We start from the raw sequence: 17,126 nt of genomic DNA on the forward strand, positions 1-17,126 counted from the left end.
GTCATGCTTCCCATCAGCAGACCTAACCCACGTGTGTGCAGATGCACATCTCCTGTCATGCTTCCCATCAGCAGACCTAAACCACGTGTGTGCAGATGCACATCAAAATCTGGCGCAACTTATCATCTTAAGATACTTTAAAAAGTATCTTGTGTTTTGTTTTGTTTTTTTTTTTTTTACAAAAAATACCAACTTGGTTTATTGGATAAAAACAGTGGTAAATGGACATAAAGTCAAAAGTCAGAACAGGACATTTTCACATCCTCCCCCAACTCAAAACCATACTTCCCATCATCTGGGCTTAAGGTGTTAGGGAGCCAGAGCCCCCTAAAACGCCTCACTCTTCACCGTGCTGGAAGCAAGGCTTTCAGTAGAAGAACCCAGGAGAGGAGAAGTCAGAGGCAACCTCAGTCCTGATTACTCCTTCATCCCGAAAAGTCTCTGGGTTGGAAGGGAAGGAATAAGGGAACCACAGGGGCTAGGACTGAAATCTAGGACCCATTGCCCAAGATGTTCTAGAGATAGCTACCCTTGTCCCTATCCAGCCCCGAAAAGGTACTATCGTCAGGCCTTGGGAGGGAGAAGAGAGGGGATAGTTGGTTTGAGAACTAGGTTTGGTCTCCAGTCCCCCCAGCATTAGTAAAATGAGTGAAGGTGACCAGTCCAGAGCTGGGGGACCCACACCTTTCCCTCCCACCCATTCAAGAGCTAAAAGGAATTCCTTGGGGCACAGCAAGCCCAGCTCCTCTTAAATCTCCACATCGCTTTCCTTGTCGTTATCATGGTCTCCATCATAGAACTCATTGGGTGCCTCTGGCCTGCTGTAGTTCTCCTCAGGACCCCTCTCCTCTGCATCAGCCTAATCAGTCCTGTCGTAAGTCAGGAGATCTGCAGGCACATCGTGAATCTGGACACTAGGAGCATGGTTCAGCATCTTCAGGTTTTCAAAGATTGTCTGGTGGATCTGGTCCAGATACTGGCGTGAGTTCTGATTCTCAATGCGGGTGCTGACATCTGGATGGAGCGTGAAGTCTGGGGCAAAGTACTCGAAGTATTCACTATAGGGAAGCTCCTCACTAATGGCCTCTTCTACCAGCAGCGATGTCTCATACGTCCAGCAGCGGGCAACATTTCGGACAGTATAGCCACCACCACCTAGCACCAGTAGAGGGATATTGAAGCTCTTGACATATTCGACGCATTCCCCATGTCCTCGAATGCTGAGATTGAAGCAGCCCAATCGATCACAGCCCAAAGAGTCAGCTCCACACTGGAGGACAATGCATGTAGGTTGATAGAAGTCCACCACCTGGTTGATAACCGGCTGGAAAAGGTGCTTGTAACTCTGATCATCAATGCCATCCCACAGGGGCACATTGAGACAGTAGTAGCGGCCACTCTCTGCTCCAACTTCATACATGTCACCTGTGCCGGGGAAGAAGTAGTTTCCATATTTGTGGAAGGACACTGTCATGACCCGGTCAGTGAGGTAGAAAGCTTCCTGAACTCCATCACCGTGGTGGATGTCAATATCAATGTAGAGCACCCGAGGATGATACTTGAGCAGCTCTAGGATTCCAATCACAATGTCATTGACATAGCAGAAGCCAGAGGCCTCAAACTTCTTGGCATGGTGCAGACCACCAGCCCAGTTAATGGCAATATCACAGATCTTGTTGTTCAGCTGGGTTGCTCCTTGCAGAGATGCGCCTGTATAACGGGAACAGAACTCAAAGAGCCCGGGAAACACTGGGCAGTCATCACCCACGTTGAAGGCATTAAGACTCTTGGTGAAGCCTTGCATATTGGTGGGACTGACTCTCTGCAGGAAGTCAATGTAGTCCTCAGAGTGGAAGCGGCACATGTCATGCTGGGAGGCCTGGTATGGCTTGAAGACGATCATCTTCTTATAGAGACCGTAGTGCAGGACCAGACTATGGGTCAGGGCCAAGCGGTGGGGCTTCATAGGATGTCCAGCCCCGTAGTGGAAGTTGCCCACGTCGGGGTCGTAGAAATATGCCACGGTCTTGGCCATGGTGCCCGTGGGACCAGGCCCCACGCCTCAGCCGCTCGCCCGCCTGCCCGCCCCACCTCCGTCGTACGTGTCTTGTGTGTTTTTTTTAAAGCCTAGGGTGCACAGCCCCTGGGACAGTATCTGTCATATGAGAGGACCACCATCCTCTCTGCAGAATGAGTGAAACCTTGGATGGCATCATACAAAATTGTCTGTCATCTCAGATGACCAGCTGGTGTCATCTTTAGTGTTCAGGGAGTCCTGTGAAACACTAGTAATGAAGCCCATGACAGTGGTCGAAAGCCAGTTAGTTTGATGTCAAATCCTGATTCCTCTATGGATGGGGTGTGTGACCTTGGGCAGGTTACTTAACCTTCCCATACCTCGATTTCCCCATCTGTAAAATAGGTATAATAGAAATAGTACTTACAGACTTGTAAGCATTTAGTGAGTTAGTTCACACTTGAAAAATGCACAAACAGTTCCTGGCATATGGTAACTACAAGTTATACATTGTTATTTCATGATTGATACTTTGGAAGCTGGTCAGCTCAGTAAGATATGACTCGAGGCAGAAGGAGGTAAGGTTTCTTTCTTATAGAACCCAAGAGAATCAACTTTCAAATACTTGGAGTTAATAAGGAGGTTCAGCAAACTGGCCAGCTATAAAATAATAATAATAATAAGGCAATAATTGGTTAATAAATATAATAGGGGAAACAAAGTAGAATAGAAAAGAAATCTAAGAAGATTAAAATTCCAAAGTTGACATGGATGAATTCTGAAATATATCAGGCAAAAATGTAAATCCTAATTAAGCCGTGTTATTCTTTGGACTGATTGTGAAGAAATTTAGGAAAGGTGTATCTATTATGTTACATAAAGTTTTGTTTATACTACTAAAAAAACCAAATAGGAATGTTTACCATATGGCAGGATGGCACGACCAGATATCATACAGCTCAAGGTCAAATGTTAAATATGGAAAAAGGGATGCAGGCTTTGAGTATGAGAAGAGCTTTACTCACTCTGTTTTGCGTACTTCCCCCTGTAAACCTACTTTTGCCCACCCCTGCAAACAGACTCATACACTACAGAGCACTGTTGTGTCTGGCTTCTTTCATTTAGCATAGTGTTTTAAGGTTTGTCCACGTTGCAGCATATATCAGTATTTCATTCCCTTTTTATGGCCTAATCACATTCAATTTTATGGATATAGAGCACATTTTGTCCATTCCCAGCCGATGGGCGCATATGCCGTATGCACTTCAGGTGAACAATCTTCACAGCTTTCCCACTCAGCTGAGGATGCCTTCCTCAGGTTCCAGCCAGGGAGGGCAAAGTGTGGACCTGAGTTTGGCGATGGTGCTCACAGCCCAATGCTGCTTCTCCCGTGTGTCGCAGCCTGATGCTGGCATGCTACGCGGGGCACCTCGACGTCGTGAAATATCTCCGAAGACACGGTGCCTCTTGGAAGACGAGGGACCTCGGAGGCTGCACGGCTCTGCACTGGGCCGCCGACGGAGGCCACTGCAACGTTGTCGAGTGGATGCTCAGGGACGGCTGTGAGGTGCGCGTCTCCCTCGTGGGCAATGGGTGTGCCAGTAGGAGCCCAAAATGCCCCTCTACAGGGGCTAGGAGACGCAGGGGCTGGTCGGGGACCTTAGAAATGCGGGAGAGGGTTCTCTGACTTACCAGCGAGCGAGCCCCTGAAGGTCCCTGTGGACGCGCTGTAACAGTGAGGTTTCAGGTCATCATAGAGGTTCAGCTCGTGCTGGGAGGAGATCGCGCTGAAGCCAGAGTGGGACCCAACACTGTCCACGTCACCTGTGCTGTTCATTCCCTGCCCGTCCTCCTCTGCCTCTGCTGTCAGCCAGGCTCTCCTGAGCATCCGCCAGATACGTCAGGGGCTGGGGGCATGGGTTCTGGGAGCTCTTCCAGCCAGTGCCCCTCTGGTCGCTTTTAGAATTAGACTGTGTTCTTTCTCCATGTGCTTTAAAGCTTAGTTACAAAGAATCTCCAGAGAGCAAGCTGATTGTGTCAACAATTGTATCAAGATTTCTGCTCTCAGTCTCTTTACCCAGAAGCAGCACATGGAGCTGCTTTGCTGTTCACGTCAGTACAGATTTGACTTGGCAAATAGAGGTGGAGTGTGGACTTCTGAAGGCGGGTGACTAGAATCAGCCCTGTTAGGGTAACTGCTGATAATTTCGGAAGCTTTATTTAGTTCAAGGCTTCAAAGAAATGAAACAGAAATCCCAAGGTGTGGCAACGAGGAATACACAGATGGCATCTCGAGTATGATTGTGAGGGGCGCAGCGACCTGAGGGGACGGCATTGACGACCTCGGAGATTAACTCGGGGTGAGAAGAGTCACGTCTCCGGGAAGATGTTGGCAGTGTCTCAGTGTCTCTGAGGTGTGGGCGTGGTGCGGCGGGGCCCACATTGTGGGGTCTCACGGTTCCTGCCACCCGCTTTGGAGGGCTGAGAAAGGGTTCCACGAAAGGAAAATCTCAGTTATTAAGACAATTCCTTTTTATTGCATTTCTTGTTCTCTGTTTTGGAAACGGACAAAAGGTCAAGAGGATTAGCCCGTGGGCCTCGGTGGTGGGGCCAGGCCACCCCTGCCTGGTGTGGTGGGGGCTGCCATGTTGCACTTGTCTGGTGATTTATGATGAGCCAGTTCATGCTTCAGGCCCACGTAGAAGTCAGTAGGTGAAAACGAAGGTTGACCTTTGCTGAAGGAATGGCCAATCTCGGCCACGAATATTTAAATACAGGAGGTCTGGACATTGTAGGCCCTCTGGCTTCAAATCTGCACACACGTCTTCGGGGGTAAAGGCCATGTTTTTCTGTGGCACAGGAGTTGCATGAATGTGTCCACTACAGATTCTGTGTGGCTGGCAGGTGGCAGATAGGTGGTGTGGACATGAGCCCCTCCCTCCGTGTGGTTGGCAGGTGGTCCCCGGATGCTTTGGAAGATGATGGGAGGGGCCTGGAGCCCACTGGGGCATTGACACCACCCTCTTCCCGGGGATAGCAATTGTATACTGAGAGTGACTGACTTCATGGGGACCCATTTATGAAATCTCTGAGCCATGTGACCTCAGGAAAGGCATCTGAGTATGCAGAGACTGGGTTTCATCGTTTGTAACCCAGGAATAAAAATTCTGACCCATTTAACCCTCAGGACCAAAGGAGGAAATGTGTGTGAACTTGCACAGAAAGCCGTATAAAGCACTGTGCATTACGAGGCGATTTGATGAGTATTTATATATATCGAAGCTGGCTGCCCAAAGTTTTATTTATTTGCACGAGGCAGAACCGCACATCCTAAAGATGTTGCGGCAGAAGACCTGATACATACAAATAACCTGAGGTGTCACAGGGACCTTCTGGCGGGTCCCTGCGGTTCCGTGCTGATGTTTTGCTGAAGCTGAAGGTGCCCCTCAGTACTCCTGTAACAGAATCAGGGGTGTGCGTGTGTGTGTGTGTGTGTTTCCGCCTGTGCACACGTGTACTGACTGAGGGCCACTCTTTGTGGATGGATGATGTTTTCCTTGGAGGAGGCAGCATTTACATTTTCTCATTCTAAAAACGTGTCTTTTAAAATGCTAAGTTGAGGGACCTCAGTGGACAGTGGACGGCTGTTTTGTTACTGGGCATGTGATGTTTGGGAGAAGGCGCGAGGCCGGCCGACTCTCCGGGTTAGAATTCCTGTAATAGGTCTGGATGCTTTGTATCTTCACCACCTGTAGGTCTCCTGCTTAAAATGAATATGTGTGGATAAGGGTGAGGATGCGTGTGTATATCGCTGTTTTGTTCCAGAAAGGATAAAAGCAAGCAGAATAAATTCTATTTAAAAACCAGGCGAGGGCCCTGGCTGGCTGGCTCAGTGGTAGAGTGTCAGCCTGGCATGCGGGAGTCCCGGGTTCGATTCCCAGCCAGGGCACACAGGAGAAGTGCCCATATGCTTCTCCACCCCTCCCCCCTCTCCTTCCTCTCTGTCTCTCTCTTCCCCTCCCGCAGCCAAGGCTCCATTGGAGCAAAGATGGCCTGGGCGCTGAGGATGGCTCTGTGGTCTCTGCCTCAGGCGCTAGAATGACTCTGATTGCGGCAGAGCGACGCCCCAAGATGGGCAGAGTGTCGCCCCCTGGTGGGTGTGCCGGGTGGATCCTGGTCGGGCGCATGCGGGAGTCTGTCTGACTGCCTTCCCGTTTCCAGCTTCAGAAAAATACAAAAAAGAAAAGAAAACAAAACAAAAACAAAAACAAAAAAACCAGGCGAGGAAAGAGAGGCAAGGGAGACAGAGGGAGGCAGTTCACAGGGAGCTGAGAGTCAGGTGATGACATTTACTTCATCTTCTAGCCCGTCTTTCTTCCACTTGAGCAAAACGTGCGAGAAGATCCCAGTGGGAGTCCATCTGAGTGCCCTCTAGAGGGACCCTAACACAGCTCCTCCCCACACACAACTGTGAATTCAATTAGCACAGTCCACGGGACCCCTCCTAAGTTATAGAGACGACTACCTAAGTTATGGGGATTTGGGCAAGTAAATATCCCTTTATAAGTTTCTGCTGAGCACTTTTATGGAAAATAAAACTGGATTTGAGAGAGTTCTTCCTTGGGTCTAACAGGTAGACGTTGTGGACACTGGCTCAGGCTGGACCCCTCTCATGAGAGTGTCCGCGGTCTCCGGGAACCAGAGGGTGGCCTCTCTGCTCATTGAAGCTGGAGCCGATGTGAACATCAAAGACAAAGATGGGAAGACACCTCTGATGGTAGGTCTGCGTTCAGACACCAGCCGGCTGGGGGCGGCACCAAGGTCAGGCTGTGCCTGTCATCGGGCAATTCTATGGGTCCCACTGCGTATGTGCCTGGGCTTGTGGCTGTGTACGGTTCCCCCTCAGCCCGCTGATACAGGCATGACCATGTCACCGTCATATTTTTGTTGTCTTTTTTTTTTTACAACTGTTTCTTTAAGAATTACCTACCCCCATCCCCAAGGCCACTGTGGGATCAAACCAGTTCTGTTGGCACAAAGAAGGTGCTTTTCTCTGTGCCCGTCTGAGCGTTCCTCATGGCATTCCAGTATGGAGAAGGCAGGTTCACGTCCACGCTCCCTGCAGCTGTCACTGCTGGGCAGTGGCCGTGCACATGCCTGTCCCACAAAGCCACCGTGGGCCCCTGACCTTGAGGACGCTGGTGGCTCTCCTGGCCCTGTCTGCGGCCAGGCCGACCCTCCCCGCAGTGGCCCGCACCTCTGTGGGGCGGGAAGAGCTCACCTGCCCCGGGCTGCTGTTACTTCCAGGTGGCCGTGTTAAATAATCACGAGGAGTTAGTCCAGTTACTTCTCGACAGAGGGGCAGATGCAAGTGTGAAGAACGAGGTAAGTAACCCTCTTTCTCTTTCTCTCCCTCCCTCTCTCTCTTTTTCCTGGAGAAGAAAATGTATTTAATGTCCTTTTTGTTGTTTTTTCTTTCAGTTTGGGAAAGGCGTCCTAGACATGGCCAGAGTGTTTGACAGACAGGTTGGGATGCTCTTCCAGCCGTAATCTAGGCTAACTTTATAGTGCGGGCAGTTCCTGGGTTACAAATGAGATGGGTCCCGGAGGTTTGAAAAATGCTTCAGTATTTATATGCACAGAAAGGTAAAAATAAACATTGTGTGAAGGCAAACATCTGTCTAAGCTGCATTTCATAATCAAATGTCACTGTTCCAACTTACACACAAATTCAGTTTAAGAACAAACTTAAAGAACCTCTCTCATTCGTAACCTGGGGACTGCCTGTACTTAAAATAAAACAAACAAAAACAACAACAAAAACCCCAAAGCGCTGGATTACAGCCACTGTTTCTGTGTCCCTAGAATGTCCTCTCCTTATTGGAAGAGAGGAAAAAAAAGCAGATGACGAAGAAGTCAGCTGTCCCTTCCGTCCGCTGACCGGGCACCACTCCTCCACCATGGCCAAGTGACAGCAAAACGTGACTGTTGAACCAGCGACAAGAAACTGCATCTCTGAGGGCTACACATTTGATTATTTATTTCGTTGGAGATTCGCAGTTGACTTTTGTAACCTCCCCCTGTTCCTGCTTTGAAATACACCCCTTTACCCGAGCAGGGGAGGCTGCAGTGTCGTCACTGGGCGTCCACAGTGCGGAGCTGTCTGTTCACACTTGTGCCTCCCGGGCTCAGATGTGACACACAGTGTTTATGTACCGGAGCTGCACAAACACACACGGGTCCCCCCACGCCCCGCCCCTGCCCCCCACACCGTCCTCTGAGCCACTCTGTGGTCTTGTGCAAATTTGTTCCCTCTTGTGGTTTCGGTTACGGCGTCCCCTCCCACCCTTGGACCCCCCAGGAGTGTCGTCAGGCTAGTTGGTGTTCCCTCCTGGAGGGACGCTCCTCCCAAAAGCCCAGGAGCCCATGTGCAAAGTTTTCTCCTCCGCCACTAGCCTCACATCAAAGAGCAAAATACATATTTTGGGGAGGGTCTGGTGGAGGGTCTGTCCTCCTTGGGCAGAACTGTTGAGAACGTGTCTGCACCTCTTTCGGCCCTGACAGTGAAAGGCCCAGCTGGCTGGCAGGTCAACCGCTTGGCCAGAGTCGTGTATCCTATCTTGCCTCTGAATAGAAATGCTTTGGGTGCCGGTCACACCATTCAGAGACCAGGGGGTTAACTGTGAGGAGGTCTGATGGTTGGGGGCTTAGACACACACGTGGTGGACCTTGAATGTGGCAGACACACTTCACAATCAGCCACCTGAGCCCGCAGACCACATGCACTCTGGTCCCCCAGAGACAAGCTGGTTACCTCAGCTCCTGAACCCTGGAGAGGACTAGCCACAGAGGTCTGCACTTGGCTGTGTAGGGAGAGAGCAGTTAAAGGTCATGGGAGTGTCCAAGCCTGGGGTAGGGTGGGTTGGGGTGGGGGGGACGGTGCAGGGAGAGAGCACAGTTTTACTGGTATTGGCAACACTCAGCTTCGGTCCACCCAGTTGATAGGACATTCGCCTTAGGAACTGACCTGTGGTCACAGACTGTCCTCTCCTTAGTCCATTAGTGTTTTACCTTATGCCAGGGGTCCCCAAACTACGGCCCACGGGCCACATGCGGCCCCCTGAGGCCTTTTATCCGGCCCCCGCTGCACTTCTAGAAGGGGCACCTCTTTCATTGATGGTCAGTGAGAGGAGCACATTGACCATCTCATTAGCCAAAAGCAGGCCCATAGTTCGCATTGAAATATTGGTCAGTTTGTTGATTTAAATTTACTTTTTTTTTTTTTTTTGAATTTTTCTGAAGCTGGAAACAGGGAGAGACAGTCAGACTCCCGCATGTGCCCGACCAGGATCTACCCAGCACGCCCACGAGGGGCAATGCTCTGCCCCTCCGGGGCGTCGCTCTGCTGCGACCAGAGCCACTCTAGCGCCTGGGGCAGAGGCCAAGGAGCCATCCCCAGCGCCCCCCGGGCCATCTTTGCTCCAATGGAGCCTTGGCTGTGGGAGGGGAAGAGAGAGACAGAGAAGAAGCGGGGGTGGGGGGGGTGGGGGGGTGGAGAAGCAAATGGGCGCGCTTCTCCTATGTGCCCTGGCCAGGAATTGAACCCGGGTCCCCCGCACGCCAGGCCGACGCTCTACCGCTGAGCCAACTGGCCAGGGCCACTTGTTCTTTATTTTAAATATTGTATTTGTTCCCGTTTTGTTTTTTTTTACTTTAAAATAAGATATGTGCAGTGTGCATAGGGATTTGTTCATAGTTTTTTTTATAGTCCGGCCCTCCAACGGTCTGAGAGACAGTGAACTGGCCCCCTGTGTAAGAAGTTTGGGGACCCCTGCCTTATGCACAAATGCGTATTCCTTTTCACTTGCTAGATTAGGTTTGGTAACTCCAAAAATCAGCACATAGTCACAACTTTCCAAGCCTCCTCCTGCCCCCAAGGTTAATGCTGACAGTCGCCTTGATTTCATCTCTTAGTCTGTTGTAGATCGCACTTACGAGCCCCTCTGTGGGAAGCGGGTGCATCCCATCTTGTCGACAGAAGCTTGGCAGCGTCCTCTTGTCCTCTTGACCGCAGCCCAGGCCAGACAGTGGGGCTGCCTCCGGACAAGGAAGTGGGAGCAGAAGCCATTCCTGCCCGTCCGACAGAGGTTTGCAGAACCCCGTGCTGCATCTCTTCCCTCTTCCCTTGGGCGGGGCGGCTGCTCCAGGGCCCCCGGGCCCCGAAAGAAGAGCCACAGCTCACCCAGAAGGGACCTAGCCTGTGAGGGGGAACCCCATCCCTAGAGGGGACTGGAATTTAGGAGTGGTTTCCAAAATGGCAGTATAACTGAGCTTCTAAGATCCTGCTGGACATTTGTGACTTTAATTCTCTGCCAGCGACGCTAGCGTCTCCCAAGTCTTACTCTATTCAGTATTTTAGAAACTTAGGAATGGGTATTGAATTTTATCAAATGTCTTTTTAGCACCTCTGGTAGCCAGAATGTGGTCCATTTCCCTACACTCTCTCAACATGGTGACCTGGATTATTAGCTTTTTAAATATTGAACCATCCTGGTGTTCCTGAGGCCATCTCGCTGGGCTGGGGTGGACTCTGGGTTCCATATGCTCGCACACTGTATTATCTTTTTATCTTTTTATTTCCCCTGTAATGAGATTAGCTGGTGATTTATCTTGTGTTGTAATTTACCCAAAGATGTCACCCATGGATTTATTAGTTGTACTTTTTCCAATTAATGTATATTTTTATTTCTACACAGCCATTCCTTCTGTTTCCCCCCTTAGGTTTCATTTTTTGTTCCTTTTGAAACCTTTTAGGATGACTATTTAATTCCCTTTTATCATTTTTTCTAATTAACATGTGAATTTAGGGTTATGAATGTCCCCCTCGGCACTATCTTAGCTGTGTTCCCACGGGGAGCGTTCCAAACTTTCCTGATGAAAAGATTTCACTGGGGTGCTTTTAAAATGAGTTTCCAGGCTGCATCTCGGACCTTTTGAAATCTCCTGGGCAAGGACCTGTCCTAAGCAATGGAGTTTAACAAGCATCCCAGGTGAGTTCCCATAATTCAGAGTGTGTGAGACACAGCTGTTTCAAATGGTGTGCTGGGTCAGATGGTTTCTAGATAAATATATATATATTCCCCCTTCCTCAGAGGCCCTTTGAAAGGTGTAGAAAGTAACCTGTATATTTGAAGTAGTTCATTTGATATATAGCAATCTGAGCTACATTACTGACTGTATTTGAAGTCTTCCATAGACTTATTTTTTGCCCACTTGTATTGCCATGGGTGGACCATAGCAAGAATATAAAGTTACTAATTTGGGTATGTTTTTCTTTGCATTTGTTTTGGTGCTTTATGAAGTTAGATGCTTTTTTTAAAAATTAGATTTCTGTAATGCTTAGATTTTCTTTTTGGATAAGTCTCATGTAAATGTTTCTACTTGCTTGTTCGCTTGCTTTTTAAATCCCTCTCTTTTTGTAAAGATGAGTTGTTAACAATTTATTTTGATAAGTCATGCATTTACCTTGTTCAAAAATGAAATAAAAGCATCCAGTTCCCCCATCCCATGCGACAAGGCATCTCTCCCCCTGCCCTCTGGTCCGAGCAGCTCATGTGGGTGTTGGCAGCACCCCGAGCCCCAGCTCCCCGTTCTCTTAGCTTCGTGGGCATCGCCCCCGCGTTTCCTTATGTATCCGTAAATGAATGAGAATATAGATACATTTTTCTACACGAGGGCACCCCTTCCCCATTTTGGTATCATTCTCCGAAATGAACGAGACACGTCTTTATGTGGACCTGTATACCATTTATTGGATATAATATTCTTAACAATGACTTTTTCTTTTCTCTACAGAAATAGCAGGTTGTGTTCCCTGGAGAACCCCCACATGAGAAACGTGTACAAAAGTAATGGACTGTAACATAAAAAGGTGCGTGAGAGAAAAAAAAAATAGCAAACCAAAGCATTATAAATGGACGAAGCACTATACACTGACAGCAGCGGATCAGCAGCTCTAACGTGCTGTGCCGAGGAGCCTGCAGCCACGTTTGTGAGTTATGCTGCCCCCCCCCCACGTACCCACTCAGCCCTGGGCCTTCGAAGCCTCCAGTCACCCAGAGTGACCCTAAGAAAAGAAGGTTCAGGGAACCTCAGCTCTGCCACAACTTGTCCTGCCTTGGACTCTCAGGGGGTTTCCTGTTTTCTAACTTGATAATGTTTTTTTTCTCAATCATTATTCTACTTAAGTACCTGCTTAGAGGCCATGAACATAGGCGTCACTCCACTTCTTTGTAAAACTGAAACAATCACAGGACAGTTGTTCTTTGTCTGGACTGAAAATGTGCTAGGCTGAGGACTAGAGATTTATCTTATGGACAGGAGGAGACCAGGGAGGACACAGGACCTGCGTTTGGAAGACGATGTGGACAGCCAGGGTGGTTATGGAGCGTTCAGCCCTGAAGACAACCACACTAAGAACTTCAATTGTGAGTTAAATCTTTGGTCTGTCCCTATCCATTTACTGAATATTGTATCCATTTTTACATGCAGCATGTCTTCAGGAGGCAGGCTCGTAAGGGCTGGATTGTAAGTGGCCACTACTGTCCCAAGTAAAGAGGGGGTCTTCCTTACGGAAGGCAGGGAATGACTCCTGGGAGCGCCCCCCACGCACCAAGCACAGAAGGGGTTCTCAGCCTTGCAGACCTTTCCTGGTGTGTTACTTGTATCAGTGTTTACTTGTATCAGTTTCCAAAGAGGTTTAAAAGAAACAGACGCCCACGGGAACTGGGGAGTGAGGTAGGGGGAGGATTCTGCTGTCGGGAGATAAACTGGGTTTGGTGTAAGGGACTGCTGTGCAGTGTCTGGGTGACAAGGAGAGGCCGACAGACGTGTCAGCCTCGGCTAGCTGTGTCCAGCTGTGTGTACGGGCCAGCGCAGGCGTCCTGGGGCCAGCCTCTGAGATGGTGGGAAGGAGAGGCGATGGTACCTGCCCTGTCCTCCACCAGCGTGCGAAAGCCACAGCCCAGGTGCTCAGGAAGTAAGCCGCACGAGGAATGGCTGTGGAGCGAGGTTGCAGAGAGCGGCGGCTGCCTGGGCGTTGTGCCCTTCCCGCTCCCATTGGCTCAGAGTGCTCAGTAAACATCAGGGGAGAGAGGGCGGGATGCCCGGGTGGTGGGTGGGCTGGCCCAGCCCGGGGCTTGCTAGCACTGTGGGCGCTCACAGGCTCCTGAAATTGGTTGTCCCAGACCAGAGCGGTGGTGGCTGTTACCGGGAATACACTGCTGTGTCACACTGACTTCCCAGAGAACCAGGGTCTCTAGTCTCAGCCCGAGAATGCCTCACAAAGGTCAGAAGGCACACAGATGTCCCCTCCGAGACTGGTCAGGGATATGTGGGCTCCCGTTGTGGTTTCTGTGATGTCACCCCACGTGTGGGAAGCTGGAGCAGTCCACACGGGAAGCGCAGCCCCCAGAAGCATATCTGACAACGGGAAATGTTCTGTATGGTTTCTCTTGGTCGCTACACATCTGAATCCCTGTGTCAGAAAACAAACTGCTATGAAACGATTCCAGGAGGTAAACTTTTCACTAGACTTCCCAGAATGTTGGCCACATACTCGCCAGTCACGTGGGGTCACATCACCCACAGCTAGAACAAGATGGGAAGGAAGTGGTGACCCTTGGCACCCGCTTGTGTCCAGGAACAGTGACCTTCTCAGGGCTGGCCTCCTAAACTCGACCCACGATCATGTGCACCTGTAAAAAGTTCGAGTATGAAAACTGGGCTGCCATTGAAACGTAAGGATTGACTTTGGTTTCCATCACTTATGACACTATAAAAAGGTGGAATCCTCCCTTGCCCCACCCCCTGTAAAAACTCTGGCTCTTGGTTCCTTTCCTAAGTTATAGTAAAATGGAAGTCATTGCTAACTGTGCTTCAGCTGATACATACTGCATCTAGGACACATTGCTCCTTCAGTAATAGCATGGGCGCACTATAAGGGGATGTTAGGTCTAGATATGTTCTGACCCAGATGTAAACCGCAGGGCTTTACAGAAGCGGTTAGTACTGCAGAAATAAGCACGTGTCACCAGCTGCTGCCTTTCTGTGGCAGCTGATGACAGGGTGTAAGATCACAGCATTGACCCCCCTTACTGTCGGGCTCTCTCCCTGGTTTTCTGAAGTGGCACAGGACCTACAGCTGAGGACAGACAGACACAGTTCACATTGCCCTCCTCCTCCCGTCAGGAGGAGGGGCTTGAGGGCCCGACCCAAGGAGACGGGCGTCCAGAAAGACGACGCCCACGTCATGCACCATAAAAGTTCTGTAAACGTTTCAGTACTATGTTTGGCTTTTATCTAGTTGCCAAATTTAATAGCAATTACAGCAATTCTATACGTGCTCATCAGCAGTCATATTTTCTAACATGACTTTACATTGTGAAGAAATGAACAGTCGTGTAACAAACAGAGATACATGATGCAAGAGTTGGAATGTAGTAGAACGAGAATCCCTTGTGTGTGTGTGAGAGAGAGAGAGACGTGGGCTCATCACCCGCCATCACGAATACTGTGTTGCCCAGATACAGTGGGGGGAACACGGGAGAGTTAGATGAGGTCTTGTTTTCCAGAGGGCAAACCACGATTCTTGGTGTGTTGAGTTTTTCTGCTTTAAGGCATACTAAAACTACTGAAATGACCCTATAGGAAGTCTTGAACATGAAACAGAGCGAATTATGGAACTGTAGTCAGTTGCCTCCTAATGGACAAGCCAGTCACGTGACCCCATTAAAAAGGCAGAGGTGTTACAGTTACCTTGTCTGAGCATGTGATTATCTGCATTAGACACAGGTGCCTCCAAGATCTCCTTGTGAAGACTGCTCCCCACCCAGACATTTGAGGAGTGAAAGGTTGTGAAGGGGGGCTTCTGCCCAAGACAGCATTTCAGGAAGACTGAGAATCAAGTGGTGAATTTCCTCACCACGTTCTGTGATGCGCACCAGGTAGGTTGCAAACATTTAATAGATTCAGACTTGATGCTCAAAACATCCAAGCTGGGAAGACAGGATGTCCCCCAAAGGATGTACTAGTGACATGGCTATTTGTCCAGGGATAAAGACAGCAGACAACAGTTGACCCAAACGAACAGAACATTGCATTTGGCCGTAATTGATACAAGCATAGGGCTTCTGCATAATTCTTACTATGCTGAATCTTGCAAGAAAGGGAGATTTTTATCTCCAGAATCGACTCCCTAGATCTGGTCACTGGTTCACATCTGAAAGTAGTTATGGTCCCAAAGCAAGCCTGGTCCGTCTGTCCGAACACAGGGTCACTGTATTCCAGCGGAGAAGATAGGTGGGCTGCTCAGCTGCCCGTGGGACAGGGAGACGAGTGCAGAGCCTGGGAGGGGCTTCCCTGGCCACTCACCCTTCCCAGACTAAAGAAGGGGCCAAAGGTCGCCCTCTAAAGAGGGTAGCCAGGAAAGGCAGTTCTTGGTGTTTCTATAAAGCAAGCTTTTTTGCCTGCTCTCCAAATATGCTCAGGGCCAGTAGGCTCAAGGTCAGGTCCCCGCCTGGCCTGGTGGAGCCGCACCTCAAAACTCCACCTGAGACCCAGGTTCGTTCCAGAGCTTCCTCCCCAGAGGCCAGGCCCTTGCCTGCGATCTGGACCTTTGAAGCACGGCCCCCGGGGGGACCCGCCTCCCTGGAAGCCAAGCACAGCCTGGACCTGAAGCCCCTGGTTCTGGCCTGAGCTGACAGCTCCAGAACACGACTCACGGTCCTACCTTGGGGTCTCTGTGGCTGCGTCCGGTATCATAGCCACAGCCCTGGCCAGTTGGGGAACTGCGCTCCAGTCAAGCCTCGGTCGGAAAGTCCACATCCCGTCCAGATTCCCGTAAAGTGTGATAGCTCAAGTTTACTACACTAAAGCACAGAGAGCCTTCCTTCCAGGGGAAAACTCCATGATGGTGGGAACGCCCACTACAGCGCGCTGCACTGTCGCCCAGCGTTCTGCATAAATTAATAACTTACAAGTACCTGAGCGGGAGAACAGAGCACCATAGCACAGCACAGCACCGACAGCAGTAGCTCAGAGTCCTTAACGTAACCGTGTGCCCAGCATCCGATTCTAAAAGTTGGCACCCCCCCCCCCCAAAAAAAAATCACTCCACTTGGAGTTGAAAGATAGTGCAAAACTTCTGTCTTCACTGTCGAAAAGCCTGGGCTGGCTTCTCTCACTTAGCGTGGGCGGTGTGGGTGGGCCTGGGCACGTGGTGTGGACGCGTGGGAGCCGGTCTGTGTGGAGAGGGGGGGAGACAAAAATCGGAGTCAGAGGCCTTGAAATGGCACCAACAGCGGCTGGGAGGTCTCTGCCTGTCCCAGGACCCCATCTGGGTTTCCGCGGGGCTGGCAGACCCCGCAAGGGAGCAGGCTTTCCAGGGGCTGTGGCCTCCTGGCCTCTAGGGGCGCCCTCTGTCCACACATGGACTCGGGAGGGGCATGCTGGGAGGGAGCCCACACACCTGTTAACATTTTGTAGCGACCAGAGTTATTAAGAAAGTACAGAAATAGATGAAACGTTAGTGATACATTTCAACGAGCCCACTATGTCAGAGGAGTAGTATTTGAAGTCACTGAGATGATGGGCATTGTTTGCATCCTAAGTCTCCAAAACCCACACAGGGCCTCCGCCCTCACTGCCTGTGCCCTGAACCACCAGCCAGCATGCGCCTGTGGCTGTGGATTACATGGTGCCTGCCAGGGAGCAAGGTCGGGCATGCAGGACCCCCCAGAAGAGATCCCCTTCTCCTCCAGGACAGGACTGCCCCGGCTGGCACCAGACGTCAGCAACGGGCAGGGGCTCCCAACCACACTCCCAAGGGTGTCATCCAGCGTGCAGCTTCGTAAGCCTAATACCTCAGATACCCTCGGCTCACCTGACCCTGCGACCCCCACCTCACTTCTCGGGACCCTGGGGGCTGGCCGAGTCTACCAGGCACTGGGGTGTTTTGGAGGGGTGTGTCCAGCCTTCACACCCTGCATCACCGGGTGGCTTTCTTGCTTGGTCTCGGGGGGGGGCACATGGCCTGTCTTTTTGGGGTGCA

General features: G+C 50.4%; 2 protein-coding genes and 1 pseudogene across 2 annotated transcripts in view; 1 reads left to right on the forward strand and 2 right to left on the reverse strand.

The window, feature by feature from the left end:
- FANK1 (fibronectin type III and ankyrin repeat domains 1) overlaps positions 1-8,116 on the forward strand; it is a 69,068-nt gene extending 60,952 nt beyond the window's left edge. The window contains exons 7-11 of the mRNA XM_066239939.1: positions 3,419-3,584; positions 6,651-6,794; positions 7,325-7,402; positions 7,499-7,543; positions 7,883-8,116. Coding sequence (XP_066096036.1) covers positions 3,419-3,584; positions 6,651-6,794; positions 7,325-7,402; positions 7,499-7,543; positions 7,883-7,957 — 508 coding nt within the window. The 3' untranslated portion in view covers positions 7,958-8,116. The remainder of the gene's footprint in view (positions 1-3,418; positions 3,585-6,650; positions 6,795-7,324; positions 7,403-7,498; positions 7,544-7,882) is intronic.
- LOC136310891 (histone deacetylase 3 pseudogene) lies at positions 178-2,084 on the reverse strand (annotated as a pseudogene).
- Positions 8,117-14,542: 6,426 nt separating the features above from the next.
- ADAM12 (ADAM metallopeptidase domain 12) overlaps positions 14,543-17,126 on the reverse strand; it is a 311,461-nt gene continuing 308,877 nt past the window's right edge. Inside the window, 1 exon segment of the mRNA XM_066240397.1 lies at positions 14,543-16,317. Within this exon segment, the coding sequence (XP_066096494.1) occupies positions 16,257-16,317 (61 nt within the window). The 3' untranslated portion in view covers positions 14,543-16,256.

This window comes from Saccopteryx bilineata, chromosome 7, assembly GCF_036850765.1.
Source record: "Saccopteryx bilineata isolate mSacBil1 chromosome 7, mSacBil1_pri_phased_curated, whole genome shotgun sequence".
Taxonomy (NCBI): domain Eukaryota; kingdom Metazoa; phylum Chordata; class Mammalia; order Chiroptera; family Emballonuridae; genus Saccopteryx; species Saccopteryx bilineata.